Below are 23,762 nucleotides of genomic sequence, written 5' to 3' on the forward strand. Positions count from 1 at the left end.
TAGAGCCGAGCTGGAGTTTAGCAAATCATGCTGGATCCTTAAACAAATATCTACCTCACCCACAAACCACGGGCAAAAAAAAACCCAAATCAAAGCTGAGGCTCTAGACTCGCCCATTTTCGGGACCCGTCTCTCCATTCCCTTAGAACGCCTACAGGGGTGGTAATCAAAATGAGGTCTGAAAGTTACTCTGAAAACAGACCTTGTCATCTGTGCTGCCTCGAGTTTTGAGAATATTACTAGGAGCTTACAGCCCAAAACCTGGGTGGGAAACGGGGGAGGGGGGAACGGATATGCAAAGGACAAGTTGGGCAAGAAAATAAGCCCCGGGCTTTTGGAACCCTAGAAACTGCGGGGACACCCCCTCCCCCGCGCATAGCCCCCAGGGCTCCCTTGTCCTTCTTGTGCTTTTTATTTTTTTTTAATTAATTAATTAATTAATTTTTTTTTTTGGCCAAGCAGCAGCACCACGTGTTTTCTTGAGGTGTTCTGACAAAGAATCAAAAGGCAGGGGCACCTCCTACCCTCCTTCTCTAGGGCCCCTCATGCCGGAACTCAGCGCCGGATTCTCCGGCTGAAGCGGCCGGGAACCCTAGCCCAGAAGTGGAGAGGCTGGAGGTTGGTAGATCCTGCCCCCTCTCCCCTCTGCGCACTAGCCACCGGGGAAACGCTACACTCATCCTACACTGGCTGCCCTGGGCTCCCCGAGGGCAGTCTGCGGGTCTCTGTGGCTCCTTGGTTTTTGCGCCTTGGTCCCTTCCAAGAGTCAACTTCCGCAGAGGCCACACAGGACTGCCGGGAGCTTCTCGGGCCCTGGGCCCCGTGGGGTTAAAGTCTTGAGTCCCAGCCTGGCGAGGAGGGAAACGCGCCGAGTGGGGGCGGTACGGGCCGCGGGGCAGCCAGGCGGCTCGAAAGGAAGGAAAGGCGGGATCCTCCGGGAAGTTGATTCTCAGGCGTCCAGCTGCGGCCCCCGCCAAATCTCTGACTTCTCTCCCCACCTCCTCCCCCTTTCCCTGGAGGACGGCTCGGGTCCCGGGTTTCTAGCATGGGGGTGGGGCGTTGTCAGCTGGAAAAGCCAAGTCTTCCAGGGGTCCCCCGCTAAGAGAATCCAAACTCTCCATCCCACTGACCTCCTCCAGGGTTACAGTATCTCTGCCTGACAGCTGCGACCTTCCGAGCGACGCGGTGACCCAGCCGGGGCTGGAGCACCTGGCAAGGCCTGGGCAAGGCTGTTGCGTCGCCCTTGTTTTGAAAAATAAATAAAGTGTCCCACACTTCTTCCCCTTGGAGGCTCCTTCTGTTCCCCCTCTTTCTCCTTCCTGCAAGGCACCCCCTCAAACGGTCCTCCGCTTTCCTTTCTACCCTCTTCCTTCCCTTCCCACCTCGGTCCTCCTCTTTTCTTCGGGGGGCCCCCCACTCAGCCCCCCTCCTTCGGGGCCCTCCTCCTCCTCCTTTGCTCTTTGGGCGTCCGCCCCGTCAATCACCGCCGTCTCGGGCCCCAGCCCGGCCCCTCTCCGCCTCCCAGGCTCTGGGAGTGCCTGGGGCTCCTGTCTCGGCCGCCCTTCGCTGTGTGCAGAGCCGGGGCGATCTGTCAGCGGAGCCGGCCAGGGGGGAGCAGCCCCGGCCGCCGGGGCTCGGGTTACCGGTGACTGACAGCGTCTCCATGGCGAATAATTTGACTCGACTATTGTCTGGCGCGGGCAGGCCCCGGGTCAGATAACCCGACCAATCAGGGCGCGGGCCGCCGCGCCTCATGCCCGCTTAGAATAATATTATTAAAAAAGCTGCGAGCGAGCTAGACGGGAGGGAGAGCGAGCGAGGAGCGAGCGAACAAGCGGCGGGCGGGCGCAGAGCATGCGGAGCGGCGCCCCGGGCGGCCCCCGGGCTTGGGCGCGGGCGAGGCGCGCGGGTGGCGGGGGCGCGGAGCTGCGCGGGGCCGACGGCGGGAGCGAGGACGGACCGCAGTGACTCAGGAGCCGCCCGGGAGCCAAGCGCCTGGCCAGGGGGCCCCGCCCGCCTGTCGGCCGGGCCAGGCCGGCGGGGAGGCGCCCATGCGGGGCCGCGAGGCTCGGTGAGGGCGCGCGCGGGCGGGCGGGCGGGCGCGCAGCCGGCACCATGTCCATGCTGCCCACCTTCGGCTTCACGCAGGAGCAAGTGGCGTGCGTGTGCGAGGTGCTGCAGCAGGGCGGCAACATCGAGCGGCTGGGTCGCTTCCTCTGGTCGCTGCCCGCCTGCGAGCACCTCCACAAGAATGAAAGCGTGCTCAAGGCCAAGGCCGTGGTGGCCTTCCACCGGGGCAACTTCCGCGAGCTCTACAAAATCCTGGAGAGCCACCAGTTCTCGCCGCACAACCACGCCAAGCTGCAGCAGCTGTGGCTCAAAGCGCACTACATCGAGGCGGAGAAACTGCGCGGCCGGCCCCTGGGCGCCGTGGGCAAGTACCGCGTGCGGCGCAAGTTCCCGCTGCCGCGCTCCATCTGGGACGGCGAGGAGACCAGCTACTGCTTCAAGGAGAAGAGCCGCAGCGTGCTGCGCGAGTGGTACGCGCACAACCCTTACCCGTCGCCGCGGGAGAAGCGCGAGCTGGCGGAGGCCACCGGCCTCACCACCACGCAGGTCAGCAACTGGTTCAAAAACCGGCGGCAGCGCGACCGGGCGGCCGAGGCTAAGGAAAGGTACGAGTAAGTAGAGCATCGGCGCCAGTTTCCCTGGTCCCCAGGGTGTGGGGGATGATGTGCTCCTGGAGGTGATTAAGCTGGACCCGGGTCCACGTTACGCTCCCGGCTGCAGCCCAGCCTGGCTCAAAACAGCGCTTAGGTTTTGCTGGAGACTGAGCGAGCGGCCAGGAATTTGTCTAAAGCGGGCAAAGTAGTGCATAAGTTCTCAACTAATTCCCTAGTTGCTTGTGGACTAGATAGGGGGGAAAAGAGTTTCAGAGAGGCCTGGATCCCCCTGCAAGGTAGGCATAGGCTCAGGGCCTGCTCTTCCTCGAACAACCAAGGGCATAAGGGATCAGAGAAGTCACCTCCGGGTCAAAGTAAGTTTTTTTTTTAGGGGTCAGAGCTGGGATTGGAGCCTCCCAAGTATTATCCGGGCAATGAAGGCAATATCTGGGCAAGGATATTCCTTGTCTGGACGGAAGAGCTGAGGGCAAGGGAGTCGGGAATTATTCCGCGCGTGGAAAGGACAGAGAAATGAAGGGCCCTGGGGAGGAAGTGTCAGCTGTGGAAGAGAAGACAAACACATACCTCTTTTCAGGCCTGCTGAATCCAGCAAGCCTTCCAGGACTTGCCAGACCCTTGGCCTTTCTCTCCTCGGGTCCTGCTCTCTTTGATGGGCAAGTCGGGTGTGTGAGGTAAACTGAGATCTGCGGAAGGGCTGCGAGTTGTATTTCCTCTCGGAATGCCAAACTAACCTAAGCGTTGAGGCCCTGGCTGCAACCGGCTCCGAACTTTAATCTCCACGAGGGAACTAGAGAGAAACGGGGTATGGGAACAGAATCTCTCCTTTAACGGCAAAACAAGACACCTGGGTTCGGTGGTGTAAGGTGTGTTCAACACAGAGTTTCAATGATCCTAGTCCCAGGGAAGCGTGCTGAACAGTGTGAAAGATGATTAGGCTGCAGACTGGATCTAGGTATTTGAAACCTTGAAGTTTCAATTACTTGAAGTTTCAATTATTCCGTGGTGATGAGGTCTCACTGGCAGAACTACAAGCCCTGGGGATGCTCTCTCAAGAGATCAGAAAGAACAACTGTTAGGAATCCACATGGAGATTTTACCCAGGATTTCAAATACACACAGCCGGGCAGCGACTGTCCACAAAAGCAGGACAGGAGGTGGGCTCTTGATGCTGGGTTCACTCAGGCTGGCACAGTACAGCTAGGGTTTCTGACCAGGCCCCAGGTGAGAAATGCAGATTTTGTCCCTGGGGCTCTGGTTATGACAGAAAGACCCAGGCCAGCCCTAACCACCCCGATCTTCCTTCTAGCTTCCCCCAGGGGTGGCTCTCCAGTCCCCTGGCTAAATATTCCAGGAGATGGCTAGGGAGGGAGAAAGTCCATTCTCTAAGCCTGATCCTTATGCCCAGTCAAATAGAGCTCACAGAGCCTGCTCAGTTTGGAATCAGGGAAGGAATTCTCAGGAGCCCAAGCCCTATCTGCAACAGGAGTTTCCCTCGGGCAGAGAAAAGCAAAGGACAGGAGGCCTGTGCTTACCCAACTCCAAGTGGGCCCCTCAGCTGGGATCGCTGTACCTGGAGTTTCTGTCCCCACTGCTACCCAGCAAACCTAGTTTGTCCAGCCTAAGTGATTTGAAAACCCAGGCTCTACCTTCTCATCCCCTCATCTCCAGGCACCCTGCCTTGGTGCCTCTGCTCCGGGGGAGAGATGGAGTGGGAGCCTAGGACCGCACATACAGAGAGAGAGGGAAAGGTAGTCATGAGATTAAGAAAGTGGGCTGATCCCGGGAGAAGGACAAGAACCACAAAGAACCACAAAGAACCAAACGCAGGGTGTCAAAACTGGTAGAAACCGAAAACGCTCTTTAGCAACCGCAGAGGCACCGAGTCCTGAGACGGGCCTCCGGCGCTGGCGTCCTGAGGGGTGGCTCTGAGTGGCCTCGGTTTCCCACTGACCCCAGTGCTTTACTCCTGCGCTTGCAGGGAGAACAGCGAGAACTCCAATTCCGGCAGCCACAACCCGCTGGCTTCCTCGCTCAACGGCAGCGGCAAGTCGGTGCTAGGCAGCTCCGAGGACGAGAAGACGCCGTCGGGGACGCCAGACCACTCGTCGTCCAGTCCCGCACTGCTGCTCAGCCCGCCGCCGCCCCCTGGGCTGCCCTCCCTGCACAGTTTAGGCCACCCTCCCGGCCCGAGCGCAGTCCCCGTGCCAGTGCCCGGTGGAGGCGGCACGGACCCACTGCAGCACCACCACAGCCTGCAGGACTCCATACTCAACCCCATGTCTGCCAACCTTGTGGACCTGGGCTCCTAGAACTCGGCTCCCGGCACTTGCTTTCCGAGCTCGGTGCGGGGACTTGAGAGGCGGTGCGGGAGGGCGCTAGGTGCTGGAGTCCGTACCCGGTACTAGAAGAGGGCCACGCCACGCCACGCCACGCCACGCAGGAGCAGCAGAACTGGCCAGCGGGACAAAGTGGAGTACTGTCTGCTCGGGGGCCCTTTGGGGGATTCCTTCTCAACAAGTTGCTTTTGAGGTCCTTTGGAGGCCAGAGACTCGATCTTGAACCAGGCAAGGGAATAAATTATAAACCACCACCACCCCGATTTTTCTCATCTCTTATCCCTTCTCGTTTCTTTCCTCTGCTTTCTTTTCAGTTTTTTTTTAAATTCTCCTCTTTCCATTTCTTTTCTCTTTCCCCTCTTGCTTCTTCTCTTTTTCCCTTTCCTTCTAAATTTCTAGAGCGATCTCTCTCTCTCTCTCTCTCTCTCTCTCTCTCTCTCTCTCTCTCTCTCCCCTGATTTTCACACATCATACCCTTAGTCTTCCAGTCATCTTTTTTGAGTCCTCTCCTTCTCGAACTTTCTGGGAGTCCGTGTGAAGGAAGTTAGACATCCTGGGCCTTTGGTCCTCAAAGACCCGCCTCCACGCAGTGTGAGCCTAAGGTGCCAGCTTTTTGATTAATAAATGAACAAGAAAGGGCTGCACCCCGGAAGCCCCTGAACAGTCCCATATGACTCTCTCTCTCTCTCTCTCTCTTTCTCTCTCTCTCTCTCTCTCTCTCTCTCTCTCTCTCTCTCTCTTTCTCTCTCTCCTTCCCTCTCTTCCTCCCTCCCTCCCTCTCCCTCTTTCCACCTCCCTCGCTCCCTCCTTCCCACCACGCTGGTTCTCCTCTTCCTCCTGGGACTGTGGCCTCCTTGCTCCCAGCCCAGAGTGCCTCCCCAGCCGCAGACTTGCCTTTCCCCTTTTATGCCCTCATGTGAATGTTCGTCGGGAGATATTTCTGCTTTTATTTTATAATAAAATTAGAAATCATAAATATATGGATATATGCCCCAAGGCCCGGTTGGCCTGGCGTGTAACAGCGTCTGATTTCCCTACAGAGACTGGGTACCCCGGGGTGGGCAGTTCTGGGCAGTGACCCTCGGGCGGAGTCCCGGAAACCTGGACTGGCCTTCCCTCGCAGTGTGTCTCTGGCAAGGATAAGGGATGAGACTGAAGCCTCCTCCCGTTAAGACCTAAGTCCCTTTTCTCCGCAGAGAGCTCTGCAGAAACAAGGACCAGACTTCCGGCTTCCATCGCAGCCACCACAGCAGAACCCCCGCCTGACACCCCCCCACACACACACACAAACACACACACACCACCACTGGAGATGTAGAGGGAGTTGAAAGCCTGCGTGCCGAGGTGGTAAACGAGTTTGGAGTTGTGGGGTCCGGGAGGAAAAATTGGACTGGGAAGTTTTGAGTCGGAATTACTTCTCAGCATGGTCGAAGTCACTAGAACTGGAGGCAGTTCTAGACAGTCTGGGCAGATTCGCCCGACCAGGAGGAACGGCTGGGACCTGTGTTTCCAGAGCACACCCTTGGCTCACTGTGGAGGAGGAAACGTCTCTGAGTTCGGCGACCTGCACTGGGTACAGTGAAGGAGAGCGGACCGCCAGCGGAGGGCCAGTGTCGTGGATGCCAACAAGTGGGTGCCAGCAAGTGGGTGCAGTGGTTCCCAGGGGCAGACCTAGGGGCTCCTGAGTGTGGCGTGCTGCGATTGCCGCTCTGGCTGTAAAGAAACCTACAGTATTATTTAAGGAGTTCTAGCCCCCTTTTATCCAACACGTCCAGGCTGGTCCAGACAGATCCAAATCAGGCAAGAATAAGGAGGAAGTTGTCTGTATTGGTTCGCAGTAGTAGTGGTTACATGATTATGGAACAGGACTACCAGGGTGGTGGTGCCCACCCTGGTCTGGAAGGGATGGAGGGGAAGAGTCATTTGCTGGGCCCTAGGACCTTGGGACGTCTCCTCTCTAATAAAACCAACACTTCTTGTTGCGACTATAAACTCATCAGAACTCTTCTCTTGAAATTTTTTATCAAGAGTTTCTTCACCCATGACTCAGGCAATTGAATGAACTAAGGTCACACTGTTGCGCGGGCCTGGAGTTCAAGAGGAATGAATATACACACCTGGAAGACTCATGGAGGCTGGATTCCTCTACCTGGCGGGACACCCAGGGCTCCTGCACTTCTGCTTAGAAGAGAGAGCCCAGCCCCTGGAGCGTCCTTGGCCTCTTCGCCAGCCCCTGCTTTCAGGAAATGTCTCAAGTGCTTTCTGGAACTGGTTTGCTCTCGTATAGACTGAGCATCCCAGCTTCCTCTAACTTGAGGCAAGCAGAGCGAGCAGCTACTGCCTGAAGGTCTGACTGGAGAGTTCCAAACGGAGCTGCCTCTGTCAGTCCACTTGGCCAGACTGCTTGGTGATGTCATAGCCCACACTTCTGCACAATTACTTCGCTGGATAAGGAAAATCCAGTAGCCTCCGTGTTCCAAGTCAACCCTAGTCCCACGCTCACAGGAAAACAGACTGTTAAATTATCACATGGAAAAGAAGACACACATTTCACTTTGATTACACAATTATTTGGAACCGGCTATATGCCGTTCATTTTGAACAGCACCAAAGCCCTATTGCGATAGAGCCTTCCAGGGAAACAGAATGCAGCAGCGTCCATGTTAATTCTCACACTCAAACACATTAGCAAGCACATGGATTCTCAACACATTGTCACACAAGCGCTCTCCCTTAATGGATTTACGTGTAAGGTAGTGTGCAAGTGAACCTGTCCAGCGTGTGTGAACTCACAGTCCATGTATACATCAGGCTCTCTCCACATCAGGCTTATCTCCAAGAAACAGTAAAGTCCACAACTGTCCTCTGCTGCCCCTGCCCACTACCAGTCCCGGCAGGATACCCTGATGACGTCAGAGCAAAGCCTTGCAGAGGGGCTTTAGAGACCGAAAGGATCCCAGCCTAGAGGGGGTAGCTGATCAGGGTGTGATCCCTGCTCTAAGCTCAGGAGCGCCAGTAGGGGGCAGGGGGTCAGTTCCAAGGCTGTTTTCCTTAAAGTGATTTCAGAGCAGTTCAACTTGCTGGAACTTCTGCCTTTCACTCTGCTCCCAGCAGCTACGTATGTATTTAAACACTGGAAGGGAAGGGGGGTGCAGAAGTCCACTGAATCTATCAGTATAAGCTACTCCCAGCTGTGGTTCCCATTAGAACATGAGAACTGGACATACTATACAGATATTGACTGGTTAAAAACAAGCAAACAAACACCAGTCTTGTCAGACTCTGTGGAACAGGACTCTTAGAGACCTTCTTCCATCCACCTCTTAGAGCCCCCACCCCACCCCCATTCCCTAGCTCCCCACCCCCCACCCCCACCCCACCAGCAGCCAAAGAGTTTTGCCTTGCATCATGGGAATATCCAGTCTTATTCCTGCTCTCTTGAGAGTCTGTCAAGGATGTCCTTCAATTTGTTCCTAAGCAGGTACCCACATATAGACTCACACAGCCCTGTAGTGAGAACAGAAATGGAGACAGCAGGATCCAGTCATAATGGAGAGCTGACAAGACCTAAAAAAAGAAACTCTGTTTTGGGGTTTAAAAACTCTGAACCACCGGGGGTTCAGAGGGGCAAGCCCTCTCCACCTGCAGTGGTGGTCTTCTGGGGTACTTGGGTCAGAATCTTTAAGGGAGCGGCATCTGTCTCTGTCTGCGAAGAAGCAGTTGGTGATTCTGGCATCTACAGCCAGGAAAGAGTAAACCAGAGCCAGGAAGACGTGGGAAGAAAACACTGGGCTTCTAGGAGGACAGCAGAGCCTGGGTGCCTATGGCAGAGCAAAGAATCGGAATCACCTCCGCAGCTCTTTGGCTCTCAGAACGTGCAGAAACTCTGGAAGAAAGACCAAGACTTTTGTGTTGAGGGACCCGTCAGGAAGGACCAAATTAGAGTTGTCCCTATTCTATCCCTGTGACTTCAGCCTTCTGAGCTGGGGTGACTGAGACCTCAAGAGTGTCCTGAAAGATGTGAGAAGGGCAACGGTGTTCAAGAGGTATGGTGAGACTAGATGTGCGTGCTGTGAGTTGAGAGAGTGACTGAATACAGAGGCGTGCCAGTCGGAGAGCTGGTAAGTGTCCAGAGCTCTTAGGGGTACAGAGGTTGTTCTGAAATGGGTGAGCCTCCACCAAAGAGCAATGTGCCTGGGCTGGCCCAGATTAGCCTCTTCTTTTCTCACTGCTTGATCCCAATCCGTTGCAAGCAGCCCTCACTGCGAGAGACCTGCACCTCCTGGCCACCTCCGGGTGATGCAGAGGGAAGGAAGAATTCCTGCCCCCGAGTTTAGGGGTGGGAGTTGTGAGCCCCAGCCTAAAGCATCCTGGTACCAAGGCTAAGGCCGCCGTATGCTGCTCCAGAGGAGTCTCTTGTGGAAAGTCTGCTGGTGTCTGTGAGACTGAGGTTGGGAAATAATTTCTCCAGGGTAGAGGGTGAAATCCCAGTGTAAAAAAGCAGACTGGGCGCCCTCCAATGGAGTCACAGCAAGACCGCGTCCCTGCCTGCGTAGATGGTTGGTTGATGAGCAAAGGCCACCCGACACAAGGAAGGACATTTAGGCAGACCTTCTCTAGATACTCCCAACCCTCGACCCCGTCAGGGCTAAGATAAAATCTAGCACAGGCCGGATGTACGCAGAGCACCTGAATTCTGAGGACGGCCTCTCAGTCAGAGACACTCTGACAAGTGGCCCAAGCCGGGTCTCGGTCCACTTTGTTCCCGAATCGGCTTCCTAGGGACCAGGGCAGTCGGGTACCACCGATTGCGAAGAAGCTCCAGGCACTCCCGTCTGAGCCCGTGTGGCCTGGGGGGGGGGGGGGGGGGCAGAGGCCTTGAGGTTTTGGACCCGCTACAAGCTGGCCATCCGGGAAGCCGGCTGAGCCGGGAAGACTTTGCCTCCGCTTTCCCAAGGTACTAGGTTCTGACAGGCCAGTGCCTGGGATTCGGATGCTTTCTCCGGGATCCAGATCTTCTTCCCCTCCAGCCCCAGCAAGCGGTCGGACTTGACTGCCTAAGGGCCTGTCAGAAGAGAGCGGTTCATTCTGCGGGACAGTGAGCAGCAGCGCGCGGGTCTTTGCGGTACCAAGGCCCTTGATTCCGTTTCTCCCCGGGCTTTAAGCCGGGCTGATGAGACTATCCAGGCAGGGGCTCGCTGGCCGAGAAGTTCGTTGCTGGCAGAATTAGCGAGTGACTTGCGGAGCTGTTGTTCCATGCTGACTTATAATATCTGCTTCCTTCTCGCTACAGCGGTGCAAACACGCTGTCGCTATGGGTAAGGGAAACTGAAGGCCCAGGTTAGAGAATTTGCCTGAGCGGGACGGGTTCCCGGGGACGATAGGACATTTGAAATAGACCTTGGAGACTGTAGCTCATGGTCTTCTCGAGTCAGGAGCTGCCTCCGAGGGAGCGCGGTGCTCAGAATGAGAGCAGGGGTTCCTGGTCCTGGGGCTCTGAGTGGCAGGGATGGCGCTGGTTCTGTCGCCACCGCCGGAGGACTTGGGGCCAGCTGCAGGTGAGGTGCAATAGCGGGGTTTGCAGGTTACAGTTTAGGAAAAAAACTTAGCTCTGCGACAGTTTGGTAACTGCCAGTTCTCCCCCCCCCCCCCCCCCCCCGCGAGCCCTCTAGCAGGCTAAGCTGCACCGGGTATTCATCCACTGCTGGTTATACAGAGTTAAAATAAAACCTCGAGCCCCCAAGGTGAGCCTGTTGATCTCTCTGCCCACCCAATGTGTCTCCCACCTCACCCGGGGCCATTATGCTGGGAAGGGAAGGGTGAGGCTAACCGGACACCTGAGGACCCCAATTTGAGTTGTTTGTAGGATTCTCCTCCGTGCTACTCTGGCCCTGGTCAGAGATGTGGCTTTCTTCCAGCAAGCCATACATTAGAGCTGTCGCTTCCTTCCCACTGTTTTCCACTGGGATGTGAGGAAGGCCAGGAGACAGCTGGCCCATCCCGGTGAATCCCTCCTCACTGGGCCTCTCGGAGAGCAGTCACCCATCCCCTTCTCAGCCAGCAGGAGCTTTAGTGGTTCACACTCTCTCGGAAGTGATTCTGTCAGTTTCAAAACAGGGTGCGTAGGATCTTATTTTTCTGTAGAACACCCATCAGAGTCTCCGGAAAGCCACCAGGGGCCACTTGAACGGATGAAGGGGGTGAGTAGTCCATAAGGAAAAGAGTAAAAGTGAAGAAGGTGAGAAGGTTGAGGAATGGAGCCAGGAAGTATGAGTGACTTCTTCCTAGAGGACTTAGAAAAACAAAAGATGCTGAGCAGTTTCTAAAAGCAACACAGTATACACAGCTTCCAGAATTTCTATGGAGACTTAGAGTCTGTCAGTCACCTCCCGAGCATCCTATTGTTTGACATTGGAAATTATATTGGTGTCTTAGTTGGGGTTATGATTGCTGTGATGAAACACTAAGGACCAAAGAAACTTGGGGAGGAAAGTGCCCACAGCACTGTCCATCACTGAAGGAGGTCAGGACAGGAACTCAAACAGGGCAGGAACCTGGCGGCAGGAGCTGAAGCAGAGTCCATGGAGGAGTGTTGCTTACTGGCTTGCTTCCCCTGGCTTATTCAGCCTGCTTTCTTATAGAACCCAGAACCACCAGCCCAGGAATGATACCACCTACAATGAGCTGGACCCTCCCCATCAATCATTAATTAAGAAAATGCTTAATAGCTGGATCTTATGGAGGCATTTTCTCAACTGAGGTCCCCTCCCCTCATATGACTCTAGCTTTTGTCAAGTTGACATACAACTAGCCTGGACAAACGGATAGGCAGGTGATTCCAACCTTCATTTGACGAAGGCTCAGGGAATTAATTGTGTGTGATTCTTCTGAGGCAACAAGGTCTAAGGAAAGGTCTTTATATTCTGTTTTTTGAGGTGAGTTTTGAGGAACTACCAGATCCCAAAACAGCCCAAAGAATAAAGTTTGTCCTCTTTGGGGTTAGGGCAAGGGTTCAGAGAGAGGGCTCCCATCTTGGGGGTCTGTCTAGATAGCGCTATAAAGACAGTACATTGATGCCCCTCAAATCAGAACAATGGACCCATAAGACAACTAAAAGGGCCACCAAAGGGAAGCTGGGGAAAGGGGCTGGAACTGAGAACATGAGCCTTGCTTGAAGGTCTGTCATTTAAGGTTCTCAGCAAAGAGCTGGGAACCAAGGATTTGCTTAGACAGAGAATTTCAAAACAAAGCAAAACCAAAGCCCCATGAGTGATGTCCAAAGGGCTATGGTTTTGTTGTAATTGTTTTTTTTTTACAGTTGTGTTGGTTGTGTGTGTGTGTATGTGTGTGTGTGTGTGTGTGTGTGTGTGTGTGCCATAACACTCATGTAGAGAGAGATCAGAGAGAGTTTGCAGGAGTTGGTTCTCTCTTACTATGTGGGTTCCAGGTATTGAAATCAGGTTGTCAGGCTTGGAGGCAGGTACCTTTGTTCCCTGAGACATCCTGCCAGCTCAAAGCTAGTTGTTTTGTTTTGTTTTGTTTTGTCTTTTTCAGCTAGAGACAGTGTGCAGAGAGGTAAGATTTTTGTTTACACTAACTTGACCCTAATGTCATTATGGAGGCTTATGTGTAGAAATCAAGCCCCACTTTATCATTTATTCATTGGTCTTTACAAAAGCAGTTCTCAACCTATGGGTTGTGACCTCTTTGGGGTCAAACGACCTTTTCACAGGGGCCACCTAAGACCATCAGAAAACACCAATATTTACATTACAGTTCTTAACAGTAGCAGAATTATAGTTCTGAAGTAGCAATGGAAATAATTTTATGGTTGGGAGGGTCACCACGTCATGAGGAACTGTATTAAAGGGTCGCAGCATTAGGAAGGTTGAGAACCACAACTTTAAAGGAATAGACGAAGCAGTGACCCTGAAGGCAATACTAAATAATAGGAAGAGATCTGGAGGAGGGTCAAGGACTAAGTGGAAACAAGGCTCCAGGGAAAGGAAGTGATGACACCTCTGATAGATGGAGCCAAGACGCATCTACAGAGTCAGGCAAGGCTCAGTGAGGCAGCTGCTGCCCCCCTACCCCAAGGAACAAGGAGCTGGGGCCACAAATAGTGCCACACTGCCAATGGGCAATTGTGATGTTTTCGGCACCAAAACAGACACCAAGAGACTAAAAATCTGCCAAATCCATTAGCAGTGTCCTCCAGAACCTGCTCTGAGCCTAGTGTGCTCAACACAGGCCAGCTTCCAGAGCTGAAGCCAAGAGCAGGAAAAGGCACCATGAGCGTGGTGGCTGGTCCAAGGTGGTGCCAAGACAATCTGCACTAGGCAGACCTTGGGTGTTGGATTTTGTTTGTTTGTTTGTTTGTTGTTGTTGTTGTTTTGTTTTTTTCGAGACAGGGTTTCTCTGTGTAGCTTTGCACCTTTCCTGGAACTCACTTGGTAGTCCAGGCTGGCCTCGAACTCACAGAGATCCGCCTGGCTCTGCCTCCCAAGTGTTGGGATTAAAGGCATGCACCACCACTGCCTGGCTGGGTGTTGGATTTTGATCTTTGCCAAGGCTAGCTATGTGCAGTATAGTTCTCTTTTGTACGGATGATGCTCTCGGCTAGCCCCAGGGAGACTTAACACTCTGCAGTATGCTGTGTTGTTAATCTAGGGTAACTGGTGGGTTGCCTCTAGTAGAAACCTCCATCTTGTGATATTGTCATGTTGCAATGGGCTTACTGGGATGTGAGGCCACTGTAAACCCAGAGGCATCTGTGCTGCTTCTACCTGCCATGGCTTGAACAGCAATGGCTGGAGTGACCTAGTAAGTCATTCACTGGAGATGGAAGTTCACTAGCCTGGGTTCCTACATGACTGCATGGACTAGAGCACCACTTCCCACCCCAAAAGAACACCCTGGAATAGCTGCTCCAGATTAAGGAAGACACGAACTTCACTTGTATCTTATCCATCACGTTTTTTGTAATCTATTTGTTGCAACAACTCAGATAATCCAGTTCCCAGTGTCCCTGGCCCGGCAGGCACCATCCACACTGGGGCATAGCAGTGTGAGGAAGGCCATGCCGGGTAGACAAACTCCATTGTGGGCAGGTGGTGGGCTCTGGGTCATGTTTGTGACGTGAACAGTCCTCTTCAGTTCTTGTGTGTAGCTAAAGTCTTCCTGTGTCCTGCCTGGTCCCGCAGCTGCTCAGATCCAAGTAAACACACAGATATTTATATTAATTAAAACTGCTCAGCCATTAGCTCAGGCTTCCTACTGACTAGCTCTTACACTTAAACTCAGCCCATTTCTGTTAAACTATATGTTGCCATATGTTTCATAGCTTTACCTGTGTGCCATTACATGCTGCTCCCTGGACGGTGGGCTGGCGTCTCCTGACTCAGCCTTCCTCTTCCCAGATGTCTGTAACTCCATTTCCGAGGGATCTGACACCCTCACACAGACATACATGCAGGCAAAGCACCAATGCGCATAAAATAAGGAAATAAATCATTTTCTTCAAAAAGAAAGAGAATGAGGCCATAATGGAGGCTTTGTTGCTCCAGAAAGTGAATAGATAGAGCTGTGCTCTGTTGTTCTCAAGTCTGGCTTGAAAGACACTTACTTAAACCTACTGTCTTTGAGCTGCTGAGACTTTAAAATGTGTTTGGAAAACAAAACAAAACAAACAAACAAACAACAACCGCCCCCCTCAAGCCAGTTAGATGGTTCAGTGGGTAATGGGTTCGCCGTGCAACCTAACAACCTAAGTTCAATCCTTGCAACCTCATAAAGGTGCAAGGAGAGAACAGCCTCTCCAAACTGACCTCTGACCTCCACACATGCGCCATGGGTTGTGCAAGCCCCACAGACATCATACATACATACATACAATAACACCAATTAATAAATAATTTGTCAAAACTCTGATAAAAAGGGCATAATTGATAACCCCAAAAACCCAGTCTCTGGAAACACAGTGAAAAATTAGAGAAAATTATCATAACCAATTTTTTTCTGAACTTTTTTTTAATGCTAAAAAGCACACAGCAACTGCAGGAACAGGTATTCTTAGTAACAACTTATTCTAGTCCCATCTCCTCCCACTTACCCAGTGAGCAGTAGTCCTGAAAAGAAACAACCGACCTTTGAGGTCACAGTGCAGGAGGGAGCCAAATGCACCTCCATTGCAAAGCATCTTTAGTTTGCTCTGTCAGCCTCTTCCTGGAAACTCTGCTCTGAAGACTTGTCTTTTGGGTGCCCGCTTGACTGGAACTTGTATGTGTCAAAGCCACTGTCAAGGAGCATTTATCAAAAACTTCCACAGGCATATTTGCTGTGGGATGTTCTGTATGGCAAATGTGTTGCTAATTAGTCAATAAATAAAACACTGATTGGCCAGTGGCTAGGCAGGAAGTATAGGCGGGACAAGGAGGAGAATAAAGCTGGGAAGTGGAAGGCTGAGTCAGAGAGACACTGCCAGCCGCCACGATGAGGAACAGCATGTGAAGATGCCGGTAAGCCACGAGCCATGTGGCAAGGTATAGGTTAATGGAAATGGATTAATTTAAGCTGTAAGAACAGTTAGCAAGAAGCCTGCCACAGCCATACAGTTTGTAACCAATGTAAGTCTCTGTGTTTACTTGGTCGGGTCTGAGTGGCTGTGGGACTGGCAGGTGAGAGAGATTTGTCCTGACTGTGGGCCAGGCAGGAAAACTCTAGCTACACATATTGTTTTGGTTTCTGCTGCATGAGGCCCTTGGATAACAATTAGGCAAACAACAGAAGAATCAAAAAACGTGGGAAGAAAGGCTGGAGTGCTATGCTGTGGGGAATAAGGGTTTGTAGAGTTGCAACATGTTCTTAGTAACCTAGAAGACCATGTATATGCCTGGGGCTCTATATACACCCAGAAAGCACCAAGAGGCTTTAGACTCTCAGCTTTGGTTGACTTAAAGTTCTGCAAAAGAACAACCTGAAGCCTGAAGCAGAGTTATCAGATTTCTACCTGAGTGTGGGAGAGACACCTCACAGGCACCCAGAATTCCTCTTCAAAGGCATAACTTCCCAGTTCCAAGTGTTTAAGGAAATACCTGTCTCATCATTGGCTGACTTGTAAACTTAATTGAGCAGATTTCAATGGCAAGAATATAGACTTTACTCAATTAGCTTTAGCTCAGAAAGCTCACAAACCAAACAAACTGCAATTGTAACAGACAGAAAAGCCAGGGGACAATATTTGATGTCCAGGTTTGCTGCAGTGTAATACTGCTCCATTTTCAACAACAGCAAAATGTGAGGCATACAAAGAAACCATGTATGTTCCTGTTCTGGCTAGTTTTATGTCAACTTGATACAAGCTAGTGTCATCTGAGAGGAGGGAACCTCAGTGGAGGAAATGCCTCCATAAGATTGAGGTGTAGGCAAGCCTGTAGGGCATTTTCTTAACTAGTGATTGATTGTAGGTGGTGCCACCCCTGGGCTGATGGTGCTGGGTTCTATAAGAAAGTAGGCTGAGCAAGTCATGGGGAGCAAGCCAGGAAACAGTACCCTTCCACGGCCTCTGCATCAGCTCCTGCCTCCAGGATCCTGCTCTGTTTGAGTTCTAGTCCTGACTTCCTTCAGTGATGAACAGCAATATGGAAGTGTAAGCCAAATAAACCCTTTCCTCCCCAACTTGCTTTTTGGTCATGGTGTTTTGCTATGGAACAAGCCTTTCCTACACTATGAATATGGATTACTCTTTGTTTGCTAATAAAAAGCTAATTTGCCAATAGCTGGGCAGATTGAGTGCAAGAGCCAGACTAGGGGAATTCTGGGAAGAGGAAGGGCAGAGTCAGAGAGTCACCGGCAAATGCAGAGAAACAAGATGAGAATGCCGTACTGAGAAAAGGTACCAAGCCACATGGCTAACCATAAATAAGAATTATGGGTTAATTTAAGTGTAAGAGCTAGTTAGTAACAAGGCTGTGCTATCAGCCAAGCATTTATAAGTAACATTAAGCCTCCAAGTCAGTTATTTGGGAAGCAGCTGCCATGTATTTGGGAACAGGCAGGCAGGAGAAAAACATCCAATTATAGTGTTTCACCATAGCAATAGAAACCCTAAGAGAGTCGCATAAACAAGAAAATAGGGTCCACGGAAACTGTCCCTGAAGAGAGTCAGACACTGAACCTAGTTGATAAGGACTTTGATATCAGCTCAAATAACTAAATAAAATGATGAAAAGTATTACAATGATGTATCACTGAACAGAAACCATCAGGAAAGAAACAGAAACTCTGAAAAGGACCTAGGCAGAAACTCTAAAGTTAAAAAGTACAGTGACTGAAATGCAAAATTCCCTGGAAGGGTGCTATAGAAGATCTGAGCTGGCATTTAAAAAAAAAATCAACAAGTTTGAAGATCAAGGCAATTGCTCATATCCAGGCTGAAAATCAAAACAAAACAAAAAAGAGGGGACTGAGCAGAAATTAGGAAAGCTGTGGGAAACCCTCAAGCACCCAATCAAGTCCCTGATAAATCTACATGTCCTGAGGCTATGTGCATGCCACATAGAAAGAAATGGAGAGATGCATGCTAAGATACATCATAACCAAAGGCACAAGAGACAGAGAGAGACATCAAGAGAGGAGGAGCATGGCATGTCTAGACCAAAGGACCACAAGAAGGATTAGTAAGTAGGAAGGTGGCCCTTGAGCTGAAGGAAATGGATGCATGTAACCCCCCTGAGATTCTGTATCAGACAACATTATCCTTCAAGAATGCAGAGGAAACCGAGATGTTCCCAGATGCAGTGAATTACGATAGCAAAGCAGAGCTTCTGTTTTAAAGTGAAGTGTTTTCCAAAGCCATGACTCTCTTCTCAATACTTGTTGAGGGTCAATGGTACTATCTGTAGCAACCAGTTAGCACTTACTTCTCCTCTTTTCTAAACAATTCATTCCTAAACAAAATAAAAACAAAAATGAAGCCAAAATTGTAGCTTGAGTTTTCCTGCCTGGCCCACAGTTAGGACAAATCTCTCTCACCTGCCAGTCCCACAGCCACTCAGACCCGACCAAGTAAACACAGAGACTTATATTGCTTACAAACTGTATGGCCATGGCAGGCTTCTTGCTAACTGTTCTTACAGTTTAAATTAATCCATTTCCATTAATCTATACCTTGCCACATGGCTTGTGGCTTACCGGCATCTTCACATGCTGTTTGTCATCATGGCGGCTGGCAGTGTCTCCCTGACTCAGCCTTCCACTTCCCAGCTTTATTCTCCTCCTTGTCCCGCCTACACTTCCTGCCTAGCCAATGGCCAATCAGTGTTTTATTTATTGACTAATTAGCAACATATTTGCCATACAGAACATCCCACAGCACAAAATTGAGAGACACTGACTTCCAGGCTCTTTCCCAGAGTCTCAAAGGGCCCTGCAAGGACCCTGAAAAAAATCTGTATTATTCATCTCTTTATTTTCCAGTTGAGAATACTGTTTCAGATAAGTGAGGTATCTTCTGAGCTCACTTTGGGGTATAATTGTCCTGGACAAGCTGTATTTGTGGATGCTTTTTTTGTTGTTCACACATGATAATCATTAATTTTGTCAAGATCAAATTTGTAGGGAAAGAAAAGTCCAAAGTCTAAATAATTTTTATTTAGTAATTAAATAATCTCAGTCAGTTTTTAATTTTGTTCATAAAGACACACACCAAATACCAGAAGGAAGGAAAATGGTAAAGAAAAAAAAAAGAATATGGGAATAGATTTGGAGGGGAGAGAATATAAGGACTTGAAGGGACTAGAACAAAAGACAAAAGGAAATTGAGAGCCAATGGGAAGAGGAAGCTAGAAGACCAGCCAATGGAACCAGCCAATGGAACCAGCCAAAGGAACCAGCCAATGGAGTGAAAGGGAAGAAAGACTGTGAGAAAAGAGGATGCATTAGAGGTTTGGAAGCCCGGGAAAGCCTGCACACATCTCCAAGCAACTCTCAGTTTCCCCAAATTGAGAGATGTCACATTCCCCACACCTTGGAGAAGTTGTGAGGAAATGGTATTTTCTTTTGCACTGTCAAGTGTGGAGTTTGACATTAGAGGTCTACTCTCATAGTGGGGTGAGGTCCTGGCTCTCAGAGCCCCAACTTTACTCCTCTGTACTCTTCATTGCTGATAACACTACCCCGAGAGCTTTAGAGACAAACTCCTTGGCCCCATAATAAATGCTACCCTTGTTCTCATAACAGCTAAACCTTCACTAGAACTTCTAAAAGGTTTTTGCTCAGATTTACTCCTTCTAACAGTCTCTTCTCTGTCTCTGGTTCTGAGCCCATTTGGTTCCATCACTTAATCTGGATCCCTGCATCTGACCAGGCCAATATCTTGGTTTAATTTGTCCCTCTTGACTTCTACTCGTCCCTATTGGAGTTCCTTGATTTGGGAAGAAGCCAGGTCCATATCCTGCCAGGAGTGTTTACAGCAAACACTGTCTTTGTCCCCTGTCTCTTCTTAAGAGAGCCTAGAGTTTTCTTTGAGAGCAGTGATGTTACCAGCTTCACCGATGGCCCCAATTTTATGGCTGCCATCAATGCAGTCACACCTCTTTTGTCACAGTTATGGTTAAAATGATGGTTGTGTAACACCCACTTTACATCTATAGGGTTTTTGGGTTGTGGTTTAGGATCCTTGACTCACAGAGAAAGAGTGGGACTAATATACCTAAGTCCAGTAACAAAGACAAGATGGCTGTCTCCCTCTGCTTTGACTGAGCAGTGAGGCTATGATCTGGAAGTGCTATGGCCACTGGCCACTTTGCCACCATGTAGGAGAGTGCCCGGGGGGGGGGCAGGGACAGTACTCAGGGAGAAAAACACTGGGGAATCCCACAGAAACTGAGCTGGAACCTTGATCAGCTGTTCTCAAAGGTCACCCTACTTCTGGACATATTTATTTCTGTGACAAAGAATTTCTTCGTTGTTGGAAATTGTGTTGCTTGGCACCAAAAGCATCCTTTGAACACTTGGTTCCACAGGCTTTCTGTAGCTGGAGTTTTCCTGCCTGGCCCACAGTCAGGATAAATCTCTATCACCTGCCAGTCCCACAGCCGCACAAACTGTATGGCCATGGCAGGCTTCTTGCTAACTGTTCTTACAGCTTAAATTAATCCATTTCCATTAATCTATACCTTGCCACATGGCTCGTGGCTTACCGGCATCTTCACATGCTGTTTCTCATCATGACGGCTGGCAGTGTCTCTCTGACTCAGCCTTCCACTTCCCAGCTTTATTCTCCTCCTTGTCCTGCCTATACTTCCTGCCTAGCCACTGGCCAATCAGTGATTTATTTATTGACTAATTAGCAACACATTTGCCATACAGAACATCCCACAGCACTCCCCCCCCTTTTTTTTTTCAAAAAGGAAGGTTTTAACCTTAACAAAGTAAAATTACATATGATTTGGGAATTTGGGCGTAGCTTCTCTTACTACTTCCTGCTGGAGGGGGGCGCTGTATCTTATGGGGATACAAAGAAAATTTTAGAATTATGGAATAGTCCATAAGGGTGTATCGTCTGAGCCAGTTGCCTTCAAATCGTTCTGGATGTTGGATCATCTGGGCCATGGTGTCATTGGAGACCTTCCAGGGGGTCTTGGCTGGTCAAACCTGATGTATCTTAATCTGGAACAAATCCATAGCCTCTGGCTTTCTGTGGAAACAAAAGCAGAGACTCTTTTCCAAAGCAACATATCCTTATATCCAAATTTTGAAGTCAAGGTACCTTTAAAATATACATTTTGGCATAACTCAACAGTTTTTACAATCAAATGTTTTTCTGCAGTTAAAAATCCCAAAGACAACACAATCCAGATTCTCTGTGTAATACTCATCTTTATGTGGCTTATTTTTTATATTAATTTTACTGTCTCTTTAAAGATTTTATTTTTTAAAACTATGTATTTGTTTCTATAACTCTATATATCACCTTTTTTGTCTCTTTCAAGCCTACGTATATTTTACACACATTGTAAACTATTACATCTGAATCTGTCTTATTGTGAATCTATTGCTTTAAACTGCAGCAGCTGTGGCTGCTGGCTCCGCCCACCTCAGCTTCCCATCATGGCCGTGGTTTACTGCCAGCTCTGGGAGCTATCGTGGGTCTATGCTTTTATCCAAGCAGCGTGTAGCCCAGAAACCTCTTTTTTTATTTTGTACTAGCAAAGGCTAAATCCACCATGCAGCTTAATGTGCCACTTGCAGAGGCCTCATTCCCGCCATATGGCGGCAGGTCGAGCGCGCACCCTAGGAACCCACAAGCAGCTCAAACCGGCAGCTGCCGCTCATTTGAGAGAGACAATTAGGAAGCTGTTTTTAGCTCCGTTTTAGAATCTTTTTTCTCAGTTTTTAAGTGGAAACTCTTGCCACCACGTTGGACACCATTTGTAGCTAGAGTTTTCCTGCCTGGCCCACAGTCAGGACAAATCTCTCTCACCTGCCAGTCCCACAGCCACTCAGACCCGACCAAGTAAACACAGAGACTTATACTGGTTACAAACTGTATGGCCGTGGCAGGCTTCTTGCTAACTGTTCTTACAGCTTAAATTAATCCATTTCCATTAATCTATACCTTGCCACATGGCTCGTGGCTTACCGGCATCTTCACATGCTGTTTCTCATCATGGCGCCTGGCAGTGTCTCTCTGACTCAGCCTTCCACTTCCCAGCTTTATTCTCCTCCTTGTCCCGCCTATACTTCCTGCCTAGCCAATGGCCAATCAGTGTTTTATTTATTGACTAATTAGCAACACATTTGCCATACGGAACATCCCACAGCAGCTTTCAGTCTGGTGGGATTCTGTTGAGGTTTGAACCTGATCCCTAACTGTTGTCATTGTTTGGGAAGGTCATGAACCTTTGTCTATCACACCCCACTTAACAGGGATGGGTTGTTGGGGGAGGGCTTTTTAAGGATTTAGCTGTTTCTGGTCTGTCTGGGGCCCTCTGTTTCCTGGTCCAGGCCATGTAAAGTACCATGTAAAGTCATTGGTATAAGCTAAAGCCACCTCTTAACACAACACCGACGTCACCAGGTCTCCTGGCCTGTACTGAAACTGTGAACCAAAACCAAACGTCCCTTCCTGAAGTTATCACTGCCAGTGTTATGGTACAGCAATGATAAAGTCACTACTACAGACCCTACAGGCCTTTAATGCATGCCCCCTTCCATTAAAGAGACGAGCTCATTGGACCCAGGCTGCCCATCTGCAGAGCTCCAGGCATGATGCTCCATACAAATCCCAGTGGCAAGCAGTGGGTATTGTCCTAGAATAAATGCATTTCCAGCTCTGATCCCTGTCGGTTTCCCAAGACTGAAATTTTCCTACTGAGTGTTCCTGCAGCCACAGCCACTATTTATAAAAATGCCTCTCACTTCTGGAATGTGCTGTCATCAGACACCGTATGACAAGTAATCCTACCAGGAAGAAGTGGGGCCAGTGCTTCTCAGGGAAGATTTTGACAGCCTAAACATGTATGTGTTTTGTGTCTAAAGTAGAAAGGGCAATTTTCTGAATTAGGAACAATGTGACTAGGTGTTTGGTGAGATAGATGTGATAAAGGCAGGAAGTGTTCCACAATGCAACTGGAATGAGCAGCAGTCAGATGTATGCCCTTCAAGGCTAAACTGGGAAAGATGGCTTTCGTCCTCAGTACAGGATGATAACTGACAGCTGAGGCCAAAGGCCAAGAGGAAGAAGAATTGATGCTTAGAAAGTAAAAAGATGAAGAGGTCCATAGTAACTGGGAAGGAAGAGAAAAAAGAAATAAACCCACTGGGCATGGTGGCACACATCTTTAATCCCAGCATTGCAGGCAGAGTTCAAGGCTAGCCTGGTCTACAGAGGGAGTTCCAGGACAGTCAGGGCTGTTACACAGAGAAACCTTGTCTCAAAAACAAAACGAAACAACCACATGTTCCCATGCAAAGAGCATAGTCTTTCCTCCTGGACCCCTGCAGCCCTCTAACGTCTGTGATTGGCACTGCTTTTTTTCAACGTTTACCTGACCTGCATCATTAAGTCTGAGTACTCCCATGTCACAGAAGTACTAAACCATTAGATTTCGGAGTTCAAAGTGCTGCTTAAGGCAATGGAGTGACTTAGCTGAAAAATGGTGTCTCTCCTAGCTCTCTGTCCTGGCTGGTTTTGTGTCAACTTGACACAAGCTAGAGTCATCGGAGAGGAAGGAGCCTCACTCTGCTGAGGAAATGCCTCCTTGAGATCCAAATGTAAGGCATTTTCTCAATTAGTGATCAATAGGGGAGGGCCCATCCGGTGGTGAGTGGTGCTATCCTTAGGCTGCTAGTTCTGGGTTCTATAACAAAGCAGGTTGAGCCAGCCAGGGGAAGCAAACCAGTACGCAGCACTCCTCCACGGTCTCTGCATCAATTCCTGCCTCCAGATTCCTGCCCTGTTTGAGTTCCTGTCTTTACTTCCTTCAATAATGCACCGCAATGTGGAAGTGAAAGCCAAATAAACCCTTTCCTCCCTAACTTGCTTTTAGGTAATGGTGTTTCATTGCAGCAATAGAAACCCTAACTAAGTCACTCCTCACGAGACTTTATCAGGAAAAAGGAAATCACAGAGTAAGTAGTCTGTGCATCGGAAAGAGGACCGCTTCCAATCACATAAACACCTAGATGGATTTGTTTGGATGCAGGCTTCCAGATTTGTTCCCACTTTTAGCTCAGGCTT

At 49.9% G+C, this 23,762-nt stretch overlaps 1 protein-coding gene across 1 annotated transcript; it reads left to right on the forward strand.

Annotated features, from left to right (window-relative positions):
• The first annotated feature begins 2,115 nt into the window (after positions 1–2,115).
• On the forward strand, positions 2,116–5,826 carry Six2 (SIX homeobox 2). The gene is made up of 2 exons (XM_059248386.1): positions 2,116–2,675; positions 4,663–5,826. Exons 1-2 carry the CDS (start codon positions 2,116–2,118, stop codon positions 4,991–4,993), a joined length of 891 nt encoding a protein of 296 aa, XP_059104369.1. The 3' UTR covers positions 4,994–5,826.
• Positions 5,827–23,762: the final 17,936 nt, after the last annotated feature.

This window comes from Peromyscus eremicus, chromosome 22 (assembly GCF_949786415.1).
Source record: "Peromyscus eremicus chromosome 22, PerEre_H2_v1, whole genome shotgun sequence".
Classification (NCBI taxonomy): Eukaryota; Metazoa; Chordata; class Mammalia; order Rodentia; family Cricetidae; genus Peromyscus; species Peromyscus eremicus.